The following is a 15249-nucleotide window of genomic DNA, read 5'->3' as shown; positions in this document are numbered from 1 at the left end:
GGGGGTCCCCAACCTTTGCCAGCTAAAGCCTTTCTCCAGCGCTGTTCTCTGCGCATTGCCTGCCCTTCTTCCTCTCGTGTCGCACGCAGGCTTGTTTTTTCACTAAAACCGAGCATGCACATACCATGAGGGGAAACAGGGAAGGCAATGCGCAGAGAACAGTGCCGGAGAAAGGCTTTAGCTGGCGGGGGTTGGGGACCCCTGCCAGCCAAGTTATGTGGGGTTGTGCTAGGGCGGCGGGACATACTATGCCCCCCCCCCACACACTTTGGGCTCTGAACCCTCCCAAACATTGAGGTCTGGCTACGCCCCTGATTTACATTAATGTACGGCACCTGCTCCTGAATAATACGGAAGTACTTATGGGAGGAGGTAAGTGGTCCCACATTAACTCCACGTTAGCACATGGTTAACTGCCGAACATCTTTCATGCCTCCCTCCACCCATGCCATGCTTTCTGACATAAAAAGTGCTTTACTTGCAATTTACTGCGCAGTAACTGCTAAATTATGACATAGCTCCTTATTGCGGCTCTACGCTAGCAGTTACTTCTTGGTAAAGCACACATTTAGGGAGGAATTTATAAATGGTGCTGAAAGAAAAGCTCCTAGCAGTATTCTGTAAACTGTGCCTATAGTTAGGTGCAGTTTAGAATATTGCTTAAGCCCAGGGATCACTCCTACATTTAGGTGCAGCCATTTGCACCAAGGCATGGAGCACCCCCCCCCCCTTATTCTATAATTATGCACATAACTAAAATTCATGCTCTTGATCTGCCCCAATCTGCCCATGGCCCTCCCATTTCAGCGCCCCTTTTCTGACTTGTGTGTAAAATTTTAGGCATCGATTCGGCACCTAAATGTGCGTGCGGAGACTTCAAGCGGTGGCCTCACAAGGCCGCAGCTTGAAGTCTCAGCAGCCATTTTAAAGAAACAGCGGCAGTGAGAGGAGCGGTGGCAGTGGGCAGGAAAGAGTGGGGATCTTTCCTGCCCGTAAGAGGCCACTAGACCACCAGGATGTACTGAGGCACGTTCAAGGAGGGCACCCAGGACTGGTCTCACCTACACTTCCATGGGATCCCCATAGGACCGAGGTCCATCCCCGCAGGATCCCTGCAAGACCCGGGTCCATCCCTGCGGACCTGGATCTGTCCCTGCAGGATCCTCGCGGTAACCGCAGGATTCCTGCTAACTCCGTTCCTGTGCAGCTCTCTAGCACGTCTGTTCCTCTAAGCCTTCTTTCCATACACCCCCCGGTGTTACAGATGTTCTCTGAGATTGAATTTTATATCTCTTTATCTTCTTTCCAGCAGCTTTCCACCTCTCCACAAATGCCCTCCATGGCAGAGTCCCTCAGCCCTCCTGGCTTCAGTTTGTATCCAAGTGCATCAGCCCACCTGAACCAGCAAACATCTCCCCTATCTCTGGGAGAAGACCCCTTCCATGGTAAGAAGACTTGGCATTTTGGCCTGAGATTCCATTCATAGGTAATAGGAACATTATGTTGGGCTTGTTTTTAAAGGCAACGTTTGTATTTCTATAAAATGACACAAGGAAAGTAGACAGGTGTAATTGTGGGTGTGTATGCGCTGGAAAGAATAGGTGCATGCATACTGTAATAACTGTAATCCCGGTAGCAAACCTTCAGGGGGTGGTAGGCTCCCTTTAGCAGTCCCCAAACAAAGTCCTTCCAGACAACACAGCTTTTAGTTCCAAACAGTTTATTTCCCCTCCTCCACAAAATCTCAGTTCAAGCGGTTAAAGTCCCATTCAGTTTCCAAAATAAAGCAACAAGAAAAAAACCTTCCCTTTAAATCCAAGTTCTCCCCCCAGTTCAACAGCCTGGGTTTCAGTTTTAAAAGTCTTTCCGCTTGGGTGGTTGCAGAATGGCTGTACACTGCCCACAACACAGCTAAATGACTCCTGTGACCACCCACTGCCTTCAGTCCCTGCAACTCTGCCCCAAAGTACAATTACAGTCCATGTCAATTGGCTCCTCCAAACCTGGTGTGTTGGTCTCTCCCTCTCCTTCCTCCAAACACTCCATTAACTCTGCCTCTCTGCTAGGCTGTTGGTTGGAGACCTCCTCCCCCTCCCAGGTGGAAGGAATCTTGTACTGATTTCTAACCCAAGGGTAGTGAGCTTTGTCATCCCTGCTCCCCCTTCTGGCCCTCGCCTGCCATAGCAGCTGCTCTTTCCAGTCCTTTTCCCCCTCCCTTCCACGTGGGGGCCATACTGGGTTTTGGGACCTACCACCCCGATCCCTTCTCTCAGGGCCTTGTCAGGAATGTAGTCTGGCCCCATACCTCCTCCTGAGCTGCTTAGACCCTCCAACCTCCTTACAATACACAAAATATAGGCATTAAGCCCCCTAATCACCTTAGCCCCAGGTCACCTAAATTATGGTATCTAACCTGTTATTCTAGTTGTCATAAAACACCTAGCACTGGCCTGGGGTTAACCCTGTGGCCACCTGGAGGGTCTGCCCAGCACTGTGCAGCCTCGCCTGCACTTGGGCTCATGCTCTATACTAGCACTCTCCACCTACCAACTGGGGCTGCAGATCGAGTGCATTTGTAGGTTAGTAGGCTGCCAAATGACATGTGCTGTGAGCTGCTCTTATAGAATATTAGCCTAAGTCAGCATCTACGCACCTCCATTTAGGTATGGCTGCTTATGCCACGTCAAGACTACTACTACTACTACTACTATTTAGCATTTATATAGCGCTACAAGGCGTACGCAGCACTGCACAAACATAGAAGAAAGACAGTCCCTGCTCAAAGAGCTCACAATCTGAAATGGAATGTTGCTAGTGGAATAGCAACATTCCATGTAGAATCTCCAATAGTAGCAACAGAATCTCCAATAGTAGCAACATTCCATGTAGAATCTCAAGTAATAGCAACATTCCAGAATCTCAAATAGTAACAACATCCCACTAGGCTACTCCTCCACTAGTAACATTCCATCTAGAAACCTGCCCTTGCAGATCAGCAACGCGGCCGCGCAGGCTTCTGTTTCTGTGAGACTGACGTCCTGCACATACGTGCAGGACGTCAGACTCACAGAAACAGAAGCCTGCGCGGCCGCGTTGTTGATCTGCAAGGGCAGGCTTCTACATTACTAGTACTACTTATCACTTCTATAGCGCTACAAGGCGTACGCAGCGCTGCACAAACATAGAAGAAAGACAGTCCCTGCTCAAAGAGCTTACAATCTAATAGACAAAAAAAAAATAAAGTAAGCAAATCAAATCAATTAATGTGAACGGGAAGGAAGAGAGGAGGGTAGGTGGAGGCGAGTGGTTACAAGTGGTTACGAGTCAAAAGCAATGTTAAAGAGGTGGGCTTTCAGTCTAGATTTAAAGGTGGCCAAGGATGGGGCAAGACGTAAGGGCTCAGGAAGTTTATTCCAGGCATAGGGTGCAACGAGACAGAAGGCACGAAGTCTGGAGTTGGCAGTAGTGGAGAAGGGAACAGATAAGAAGGATTTATCCATGGAGCGGAGTGCATGGGAAGGGGTGTAGGGAAGGATGAGTGTGGAGAGATACTGGGGAGCAGCAGAGTGAGTACATTTATAGGTTAGTAGAAGAAGTTTGAACAGGATGCGAAAACAGATAGGGAGCCAGTGAAGGGTCTTGAGGAGAGGGGTAGTATGAGTAAAGCGACCCTGGCGGAAGACGAGACGGGCAGCAGAGTTTTGAACAGACTGGAGAGGGGAGAGGTGACTAAGTGGGAGGCCAGCAAGAAGCAGATTGCAGTAGTCTAAACGAGAGGTGACAAGGGTGTGGATGAGGGTTTTGGTAGAGTGCTCGGAAAGAAAGGGGCGGGAGCAGGTGTACGCCTGGCATTTGGTCTGTTTGACCTATTTAAGATAAATATCACTGTTGGTAAAATTAGCATTAAAAGTGAAGTTTTGATATTTAAAATGTTCAATTGTAGCCGTAGGCGCCGACTCCATGGGTGCTGTGGGTGCTCGAGTACCCCCAATATTTCACCCACCGGAAGTTCATTCCCTCCCTCCTCCCATCGAGTTCCAGGCCCCCTCCCTCCAAATTTTAAAAGTCATCTATTTTACCTCGTCGGGGTTAGGGCAGCAGCAGTGGTAAAAAGCATGCAGGCTCAGCTCGGTGCTTAGTTGTTTTCTCTGTCTCTCAGCTCTGGTCCTGCCCTCATTTCCTGTTTCCGCAAGGGCGGGACCAGAGCTGAGAGAGAGACAAGGGAAAACAACTAAGCACCGCGCCGAGCCTGCATGCTTTTTACCACTGCTGCTGCCCTAACTCCGACGAGGTAAAATAGATGACTTTTAAAATTCGGAGGGAGGTGGCCTGGAACTCGAAGGAAGGGAGGGGGGACCCTGGAACTGGGAGGGAGGGAGGGGGGCCCTGGAACTCGGATGGAGGGGGGAGGGAAAGGAGAGAGGGGAGGGAGGGGGGCCTAGAACTTGAAGGGAGGGAGGGGGCCTGGAACTCGAAGGGAGGGGGGGGGGCCTGGAACTCAGAGGGAGGTGGAGGGGGGATGAGGGAGGGGGGACGGGAGACAGGGGGGATGAGGGAGGGGGACAGGGAAGAGGGAGGGGGATGAGGAGAGGGAGGGGGTCAAGGGAGAGAAGGGAGGGGGGAATACACCACCTGTAAAAAAAAAAAATCAGCACCCCCCCCAATCATTTTGAAAAGTTGGCTCCTATGATTGCAGCCAGTGAGGAGGTTGGTGAGCCATGAGCAGAGTCACCGCTGAGGCTATTTGAATTTTGTGACTTTAAAGTTCAATTAAATGCTGGGCTTTTTGTGTGTGTGTGTGTGTGTGTGTATTATGTTTAGTGCCCCCACTTATCAATTTGATTATGGGACTTGTTTAAAGTGATTTATAAATGCAGCACTTTAGCATATAATTTACAGCGTTCGGTAAGTTACATATGTAAATGTTGGGCACGCCCATGACTCTCCCCTCGTGCATTTATGCACTAAGGCGGTGGTTCCCAAACCCGGTCCTGGAGGCATCCCAGCCAGTCAGGTTTTCAGGATACCCACAATGAATATTCATGAGATAGATTTGCAGACAGTGGAGGCAGTGCATGCAAATCTCTCTCATGAATATTCATTGTGGGTATCCTGAAAACCTGACTGGCTGGGGTGCCTCCAGGACCGGGTTTGGGAACCACTGCGCTAAGGAATTTGTGCGCATAAGTTCTAGAATTCCACTGAGTGTGTAGCTAAAATTTATACACGTAACAGTCAGCTTAACCAGCTAAGCGAATATTCAGCGCTAGCCGGTTCATAGCAGTTAAAGTCAGGATGTTTATTTATTTATTCATGACATTTATATCCCACATTAGTCCGAAACAGACTCAAGTTCAATGTGGCTTACAAACAAACAATAAAGTGAATAAAACATAATAATGTACAGAATATAACATAAATTACAATAACTTCAAGAAGCAAATGAATACATGTGCAGTAAGTAAGCAGGGATTTAGACTATCTCAAGGACAAACAAATAATTAAGGATGGATACCTGAGAGCATAATTAGGCAGGACTAGATGAGAAAAGAGATTAAGAAAAGGGTGTGGGTAAAATTCAAATAGAGTTTTTTTGTATTCAGAAAGGCCAGACTGAAGAAATGTGTTTTTAGAAGACTTCTAAAAGTTAGGTAATCATCTGTAAACTTGATTGATTTAGGAACAGAATTCCAAATTTTGGTGCCTTGATAGGAGAAATTAGCAGAGTGAATTGTTTTATTTTTCACATTCTTACAGATAGGGAAATGTAAGTCAAGATATTCTCTAGATGATGAAATAGCATTACGGGGGGGGGGGGGGGGGGTGTAATTCAATAACATTATTCATATACGATGGGGTTTGACCAAACAGAATTTGGTGAATGAAAACACATATTTTGAAAGGTATTCTCTTATTGGTAACCAATGTAGCTTATATAAAAGAGGAGTGGCTGTAGCGAAGCGAGGAGATCTACATATAAGATGAGCAGCAGTATTTTGAGCTGTTTGTAATTTTTTGAGAAGACCACCTGTAAGTCCAGCATAGATGGAATTGCAATAGTCGAATCTGGTGAGGAGAAGGGTATGAAAGACAGATTTAGAGAAAAATGGCCTCAATCTCTTTAGCTTCCAAAGTGAGTGAAAGACACTCGAGGTCAACTTAGAGACTTGATTTTCAAGGTTGAGGAAACCATCTATTGTGACTCCCAAGATTTTCATTGATGAAATAACAGGCCTATCTTAACTGCTCAACTAGCCAATATAGCACTGAATATTCACGACATAGCTGGTCAACGGCTAGCCACTAAGCGCTAATATTCAGCAGAGATAACCTGCTATCTCGGGCTGAATATTAGTGCTTAGCCAGCTAAGCACTATTTAACCATCCGGGAGCTGTTCCTGGCCAGTTAAATAGCGCTGAATATCAGGTCCAATGTCTCTGGAAAAATAGAGAATGGAATCCTAAAATTCTCTTTCATTTTTGTTTTTGGCTTTGCTACAGGACTGCTGTCAGTCAGGAGAGCACTTTCCTATGGAAACCCTTCCTCCAGCCCTGCCGGTGTGAGGCCATGGTCCTGCTCTCTGTTAGAGAGGATGTCACTTCCTGTTTCTGTGAGCATGCAGCATGTGTCACTGCCTGTTTCACAAGGCATCTCTGTACCATCTTTTTACACTTCCGTTCCTGTTCCAATTACCAGACGTGAGCTCTGCTGCGAAAACCGAGTGCTCCCGTTAACCCACAATGACCCAGGTCCGTCAATGGTCTTCGAAAGCTTTCAACCAAGATAGCAGTACTGATAGTGAGACAAGAGCGGAGAGGCATTTCAGTTTTCTGCTAATTCACCCATACTTTTATTCTGAAGACAGATTAGCACAATCTACCTCCATCTTAAAAGATACCAGGGATTTGGATAAGTATTAAGGAAACGCCAACCATCTATTCATATTACTGGTTATTTGTGACATGGACTGGCAAGGGTTGGAAAATAGGATGCTAGGCTTCATGGATCTATGATCTGATCTAGTCTGGCATTTCTTATGCTTCTACGTACTGAAAACTTAGCTCAGCATTTTCATGACAGATTGCAGATGGTCTCAAAATAGCCATGGCCTGACTTGAAACCTGCAAGGCATGACCAGATTGTTGGCAGGTTTGAAGGAACGGCCTGTACATGCCAGCATCTGCTGTCTTTGAAGACGCAGACTTGCCAGAAACAAGAGAGATGTCTATATAGCCCACTGGGGCACTCTGGAGTTATAAGACCTCTTGTACTCATGGGCAAACACACTTGGCCTACGGTAGGGTTTGTGATTCCTAATCACAGTTTGAAAGGGACAATTGGGCAGAAGTCTAAAGCAGTAACGAGGCGACAGTAAATTTCCTTTCTCAAAAGAGACAAGATAAAGAGGCCCTTTTACTAAGCCGCGGTAGGCACAAGTACTGCTGTGGGACACGCTGAGGCGTCTCGCAGTAGTGTGCGGGAGGCGTGTCAATGGCTGGAGAGTAGGCGCGCCCTGCGCTAATTGGGTAGTGCAGGCACATTGCCACATGCTGTCCAATTAGCACTGGGTTAGCACAGGAGCCCCTAGTACCTACAAAACAGGTGTTGGTTAGGGCTGCCGCGGTAATAGTCACACGCAAATTGGGGGCCATTACAGAAAAAGATACAAATGCAGCCATTTTCCCGCTGTACTAAAAGTGGCTGCAGTGTGCAGGAAATCCGAGCGTCAACAACAGTGGCAGCCATTTTTTACTGTGGCTTAGTAAATCAGCCCCAAAATGCATTTGTTTTAGAATTTTTTTAAATAATAATTTAAAAAAAAGGAATAAGAAATTAGCAGATTGTTGACAGTGGTACAGGCCTGTTTCTAACTGATTAATACCATCAGGAGCATTTTCGAAAGAGAAGGGCGCCATCTTCCGACACAAATCGGGAGATGGGCTTCCTTCTCTCAGGGTCCCCCAAATCAGCATAATGGAAAGCTGATTTTGGGCATCCTCAACTGCTTTCCGTCGCGGGGACGACCAAAGTTCCCGGGGGCATGTCGGCAGTGTACCGAAGGCGGGACAAGGGCGTGCTTAAGAGATGGGCATCCTCAGCCAATAATGGAAAAAAGAAGGGCGTCCCTGATGAGCATTTGGCCGACTTTACTTGGTCCATTATTTTTCACGACCAAGCCTCAAAAAGATGCACGAACTGACCAGATGACCACGGAGGGAATTGGGGATGACCTCCCCTGACTCCCCCTGTGGTCACTAACCCCCCCCCCCCTGAAAAAAACAACTTTAAAAACTTTTTTTGCCAGCCTGAAATGTCATACTCAGGTCCATCGCAGCAGTATGCAGGTCCATGGGAGGGGAGGTATGTGTGTGTCAGCGAAGGCGTGGACATCCTTCTTTCAAACATTTTGGATGTCCTGAACTGTCTCCCCCGCCACAGGGATGGCCAAATTTCAAAGGAGTGGAGTGGAGGAGTGACCTAGTGGCCAGAGCACTGGTCTTGCAATCCAGAGGTGGCCAGTTCAAATCCCACTGCTGCTACTTGTGATCCAAAATCCAAATAAATAAAGGAGATGTCAGAGGCATAGCAGGCATGGATGTCCATCTCACAAGAAACATCCAGGCATGGACATCCTTCTCACAGAAACATCACATTTTAAACACTTGGATGTTTTCACCTGGACTTGTACTTTTCTAAGGTTGTAGATAGCAATTTATTTAAGGTTGTAGAGAGCTATTATACACGCAGCTTGTCTGCATGTATGAAGCCGTCTTTGGCATGCACAGAGCAACCAAGCATAATGCTTGGCTGCTCTGCACTGGCTTCCCCTCCTTAGGAAGGAAATCATGTGCAAATGAGCTAACAGTAAGCAGCTCATTTGCATGCGATTTCCTTCATGCATGCCCGTTCCTTTCCGAATCGCTAAGGGATCGGTAAGGGAAGGGCTTTTTCCGTTCAGTTAGTGCATCAGTTAGTCCACTGCAGTGCCCCCTAGGGTGCCCGGTTGGTGTCCTGGCATGTCAGGGGGACCAGTGCACTACGAATGCTTGGATTTGGTCATTTTTGAGATGGGCGTCCTCGGTTTCCATTAAGGCCGAAAACCAGGGACAATCATCTCTAAGGTCGACCTAAATGTTGAGATTTGGGCGTCCCCGACCATATTATCGAAACGAAAGATGGACGCCCATCTTGTTTCGATAATAAGGGTTTCCCCGCCCCTTCGCCGGGACGTCCTTAGAGATGGGTGCCCTGTTCGATTATCCCCCTCCACGTGTGCCAAGTGATCAGATAATTAAAAATCTAACTGAACCTTGAATTAATTTCATGATTTCAGTGCAAGGTGTTTCAGGTAGAACAGACAAGGTGAACCTGAGCATGTCCCTCAGCAATACAGCACACATGCTTCAGGTTTCAGTGTATCAGAACAGGTTGACAGAAGCTTAGGGCTTTTCTAACCCCCCCCCCCCCCCCACACACACACACACCAGTTATTATGCAGATGAACAACAGCAGATTTGAGTGGACGCTCTGGATCAGTAAGTGCCAGGGGAACAGCAATGATGGTCCCTCACCCACAGCACATCGCCTCTATCAATGAGATCTGAACGTAGAGTGGAAGCTGTTGGGGGCAGAAACTAATAATTGTCCTTATCTTTTATAGTGACTTTTTAATTATTTATTTTGTATGACTCTTATCTGTTTTCTATAATGCCATTCATTTGTACAGCCTCTAAATCAAAACAAAATAAATTGAATAAGGAACAAAAATGAAAATGTCCCCCAACTATCTCCTTTTTCCTTCCTCCTGCAGAGACCTCATGGTTTTCTGTCATTCCTTTGCACTTCATGAAAAAAATATTCCCAAAAATCTATAAGCGCGCAGGTGATAATTCTGTATAGACTGGAGAAGTAGCCTAGTGATTAGTGCAGTGTCCTGAGAACTGGGTTCAATTCCCACTGCAGCTCCTTGTGACACTGGGCAAGTCACTTAACCCTCCATTGCCCCAGGCAGAAAAATAAGTACCTGTAAACCACTTTGATTGTAACCACAGAAAGGCAGTATATTATTATTATTAATTGTTGCATTTGTATCCCACATTTTCCCACCTATTTGCAGGCTCAATGTGGCTTACATAGTACCGGAGAGGCATTTGCAGACTCCGGTGCGAACAAATACAAAATAATGTTGTGGTAAGATGGGTTTTTTGTTACATTTGTACCCTGCGCTTTCCCACTCATGGCAGGCTCAATGTGGCTTACATGGGGCAATGGAGGGTTAAGTGACTTGCCCAGAGTCACAAGGAGCTGCCTGTGCCGGGAATTGAACTCAGTTCCCCAGGACCAGAGTCCACCACCCTAACCACTAGGCCACTCCTCCACTGTTGCTACTATTTGAGATTCTACATGGAATGTTGCTATTCCACTAGCAACATTCCATGTAGAAGTCGGCCCTTGCAGATCACCAATGTGGCCGCGCAGGCTTCTGCTTTTGTGAGTCTGGACGTCAGACTCACAGAAACAGAAGCCTGCGCAGCCTTCTACATGGAATGTTGCTAGTGGAATAGCAACATTCCATGTAGAATCTCCAATAGTATCTATTTTATTTTTGTTACATTTGTACCCTGCGCTTTCCCACTCATGGCAGGCTCAATGCGGCTTACATGGGGCAATGGAGGGTTAAGTGACTTGCCCAGAGTCACAAGGAGCTGCCTGTGCCTGAAGTGGGTGGAATGAGAGAGATGACTTTAAAATTGCAATCATGAAGAAAAATGAAAAACAGTTCAGAACACAGTGTTCCACACAGATGGAAGCTAACCTTGCAAGGAGGAGCTGGTGATCGACTAAGTCAAATAATGCAGAGAGATTTAGTGCTACCATCAAGCCTGCCTTGCCCGAGTCAAATGTGCTATGAATTTTGCTTTAAAAAAAAAAAGGTCGGCACAGTTCATTGCTATATCAGAGTCTAAAGCCTGACTGGGGTTGCTCTATAAACTGTTGAAAAACCAGCTTCTCTAACAGCTTTGATCGATACATTAAGTTGGACGTTGGTCAGTAATTAGAGCAGATGGACACATTGAGATCGGGCTTCTTCCTTAGAGGAGGTTAGGAGATTGCTTCCAGGTATAAGGAAAGGATGAGATACAGTTACTGATAATCAACAAGACAAAAGGAAACCAATCCAAGTTCTGGGAAGCAAATCCAATTAGAAGGAAAGGGATACAAGAAGCATGTCTGCATCTTGTGACTCTCGGAGAGGGAATGAGCTTAGTAATAGAAGAGCAGTGGTGACAGAGTTGAGTAAGGGCTAGAACTGATGGAGATGATACACTGATAGCTTGGGAAGTAGAGTGATAAGTCTTAAGTGCTTTGAAAATGAGCCCCCAAGTCACACGCCGAGTACCCCTCCTCACTCATAAGTACATATAAGTACATAAGTACCACCATACTGGGAGAAGACCAAGGGTCCATCAAGCCCAGCATCCTGTCTCCGACAGCGGCCAATCCAGGCTTCAAGAACCCAGCAACCCCCCCCCCCCCAAAAAAAAATAATGTTCAATGGACTTTTCCCTCAGGAATCTGTCCAACCCCCCTTTAAATTCCGTAAGGTCAGCTGCTGTCGCTACATTCTCCGGCAACGAGTTCCAGAGTCTAACTACACGCTGAGTAAAGAAAAACTTTCTCCTGTTTGTTTTAAATCTACCATATTCTAGCTTCATCTTGTGTCCCCTGGTTTTGTTGTTTGAAAGTGTAAACAAACGCTTCACATCTGTCCGCTCAACTCCGCTCAGTATCTTGTAGACTTCTATGATATCACCCCTCAGCCGCCTTTTCTCCAAGCTGAAGAGCCCTAACCTCCTCAGTCTTTCCTCATAGGGAAGTCGTTCCATCCCCTCTATCATTTTCGTCAAATCTCACCCCCTTATATATTCAGGAACAGTCTATCTTTTACATATAATACACATGAAGGGTACTTGTATAATCTAGGTGCCCTCATTTACATGCTCCTTGTATGCAGAAATGTCTAGAATACTAGCACTTGTCTAAACATACACTTGCCCACAAAAGTGCCAGCAGGGCACCTAAGCGCTCTTCTGTAATGGCGCTCCTAACTTACATATTGCGCAAGTGCAAGGGGGCGGTGCTCCCAGCTGTGTGCGTAACGTACGTGCATCCCTGTTGCATTTAAGTGCTGACACTTATGCCGGTTCTATGGTTGATGTGAAAATGTTAGGCATACTGATACCAGGTTATACTAGCTTTCCATAACAGAACCTGGGCACCCGCATCCTCGGGGCCCCTAAACAGAGGTGCTCCTAAACCACCACAAACTCTGTGTAAAGGCACGGGTTAAGAGGGAGGCAGTGGGAAGGGCAGCTGGAAAGGTAGGAGGACAGAAAGGGAAGGGCACTAATGCTAGCCAGGGAGGATGCGGTAAGAATGCAGGGGTTGGTCTAGAAAGAGGAGATATTGTGCCAACATGGGGTTAGGGAGGTGGAGAGCCATATATCCTCCACTGAACAATCAGGGGGGTTGCAGCTAGTTCTTTTGCCTACTCACAGTGGTTGAAGAGGCCCATAAAGAAGAGCCATATTGATAGTTGTACATGGTTCCCCCCTCCCAGTTCAGGAATCCTGAAGAGGGACTGTGATAGCATGAGCCGGGGTGGGGCACGGCGCGGCGCCTCCACAGACACAACCAAGCCGCAGTGTAAAAGTAAAGCAAAACTCCATTAATGGTGGTTTCCAAACAAATACAATTGAGAACATATAGCCTCACTAAGTCACCTCACCAACCCACTCAATTATGAACGCCCACCTTCTATAACTACCCTAATCGCTCTCCTCCCTCCCTTGATCACTACACATTACTAACTGTATCTGATATCATGAAATGACAATGTTAACAAATCTATGTAAGCCACATTGAGCCTGCAAATAGGTGGGGGAATGTGGGATACAAATGCAATAAAATAAAATAAATACATAAATATGCATAGAATCTCATTCTATGTACAAGCCTGGAAACTCAGGGTTAAAAAAAATATTCTTGCAGTTCAACTTCAATCATCAAAAGGGACCAGCTTCTGCCAGCCTACAGAAAGTCACAATGTGCACAGGAATATCAGTTTGGAGTTCAACATTAAACATGAAAAAGTCCTGCCAGGCTATAAGAACTTTCTCTTACCTTTTCTAGCCTTCTGCTCCTTCATAGATAAGCTATGGAGGCATACTTTGGAGCGTTATTCCTTCCTACTCTGGGCCTCTCTGGCCTGCGTCTGCTCTGGGATTTTATCTTCCTGGACTGAACTATGCCCTCCTTGTTGAGAACTCTAGAGCTAGGCCTGTTAATGTGACCCTGTGAGGGAACGTGCTTAAGGGGACAGGCAGTTTCCTATCAATTACATCATAAGGGGACTCCCCCAGGTTTAGGCACGCTGAAGAGAGGATTTCGGCTTGGTCCGTATTTAACCTGTGGCAGCCAGCATTTTTTAAATGCTGACCACTTTGAGCTGAATTGAGCATCCACCTCCCAAATATCCCATTCCTGAAGAGCCCTCCACGAAACACCCCCCCCCCCCCAAGGGCATCCACCCCCTGTATTTATTTATTTATTGCATTTGTATCCCACATTTTCCCACCTTTTTGCGGGTTCAGTGTGGCTTACAATATGAGTTGAATGTTGGAAATACAATTTGTTACAGATAGTTATGGATTATATTATGCAGGGTTAAGCGAAACAATTGAGGTGTCGTTAAGGGATGTAATAATGGAACATACGCATTGCAACTTTGGAAGGAAACAATGGGAGCTTAGGGGCGATAAAAAGGCATGAAGTCATATGGTATATAACTTTCTGTGAGTAAGGGTATGAGTGATGTGATAATACCGGAATGGGAGTTCTGAGGTGAATGTAGGCCCCTCAAGTCCTACTTGTATAGAGTAGAGCAACCAAGACTGATTCCCAGTGCTGACTCCAGGTTGAAAATGGTGACTGCAACCTCTAAGGGCTTCAAGAGGGATGTGAATGCTCTGGGGGAAGGGCATCAAGGGAGTAAACATACCCTCCCAATATTTGTTGTCCTAACTTTATTCAGTTCACTAACCAGTTAGCGGACTGAATATCGCAACTATCCAGTTAGCTGGGTTATTGTACTGCCCAGGACAGTGATTAACTGTGATCAAAATTTTTAATTGGGCAATTAATTGTAATGAAAAATGTTGACTGAACAGCTAATTTTAATATAACTTTTTAATATGCACTAGAATTTAACACTTGCTAATCAACCTAACACATGTTAACTCATAGCTTAACCTACATTAATTGATTTAGCACATGATAAAATTTTAATGAGTGTAAAAAAACTGAACACTAATAAATGTACAGCTATGTTTATTTTTTTAACCTTTATTTTCCCAACATGTGACAGAGCTTGAATTTTAAGAAGATATTTAATTACTAGTAAGATCTTGAATATATTTAGACATATATGCCATGTTTTTCATCAAATTTTAAGTTTCAATTCAAATTTAGGCCTGTTCCAAAAAAAGGAACAATGACGTATTTTCTCGTTAGCACTGTCAGTACAAGAAAACATAAGCATCTCGATTAACTTTCTAGTTTGTTACATATTTGATTAAACCATTATTAAAAAGATTAAGTAGAGGTATGATATGCATTTCATGCAGCCTCTTTTCAGACATTTGCTGCACCGTTTTGTGGTGTTTATGGAGTAAAATGCATTATCTTCCTTGGCTTGTGGAGTGCAAGTAGTGATCGACACCATCATAGCAAATAGAAGGTAGGACAAGAGCTCCTGGTCCCCCAAGATGACCGAGGACTGAACTTCTGATTAGCCCTTGAGTAATTCCCTGTCGAAACTCCAGGTGTGTTAGAGCTGATGATGGATCAGAAACACAGCAATGCAGGCACCAAGCAGCAGCTACTGTGATGCTGATGGCATTAAGACAGAGATTCCATCATCATTTCTTCCCCTTGATTCTTGTCTGATATGTCAAAAGTAGACGATCCAATGGTCAAAGTACCCGCTCAGGACATCAAGTAGTACCTGACAGCAGTGGCGTTCCTAGGGGCGCTGACAACCGGGGCAGTCGCCGATGCGCCCCGCCCCCCATGCAGTGCGAACCCCCTCATCACCCCCCACCCCGACGAAAGAACCCCCCACCGGGTGCACGCCGCTGGGGGGGGGGTGCCGCGCGCCGGTCAACTTCGTTGTTTCCATGCTCCCT

At 46.0% G+C, this 15249-nt stretch overlaps 1 protein-coding gene across 1 annotated transcript in view; it reads left to right on the top strand.

Moving 5' to 3' along the window:
- PAX4 (paired box 4) overlaps positions 1–14951 on the top strand; it is a 39424-nt gene extending 24473 nt beyond the window's left edge. The window contains exons 9-10 of the mRNA XM_030216707.1: positions 1310–1445; positions 14887–14951. Of these exons, the coding sequence (XP_030072567.1) occupies positions 1310–1445; positions 14887–14951 (201 nt within the window). The remainder of the gene's footprint in view (positions 1–1309; positions 1446–14886) is intronic.
- Positions 14952–15249: the final 298 nt, after the last annotated feature.

Source organism: Microcaecilia unicolor, chromosome 10 (assembly GCF_901765095.1).
Source record: "Microcaecilia unicolor chromosome 10, aMicUni1.1, whole genome shotgun sequence".
Classification (NCBI taxonomy): domain Eukaryota; kingdom Metazoa; phylum Chordata; class Amphibia; order Gymnophiona; family Siphonopidae; genus Microcaecilia; species Microcaecilia unicolor.
This window is presented reverse-complemented; position numbering and strand designations above follow the sequence as displayed.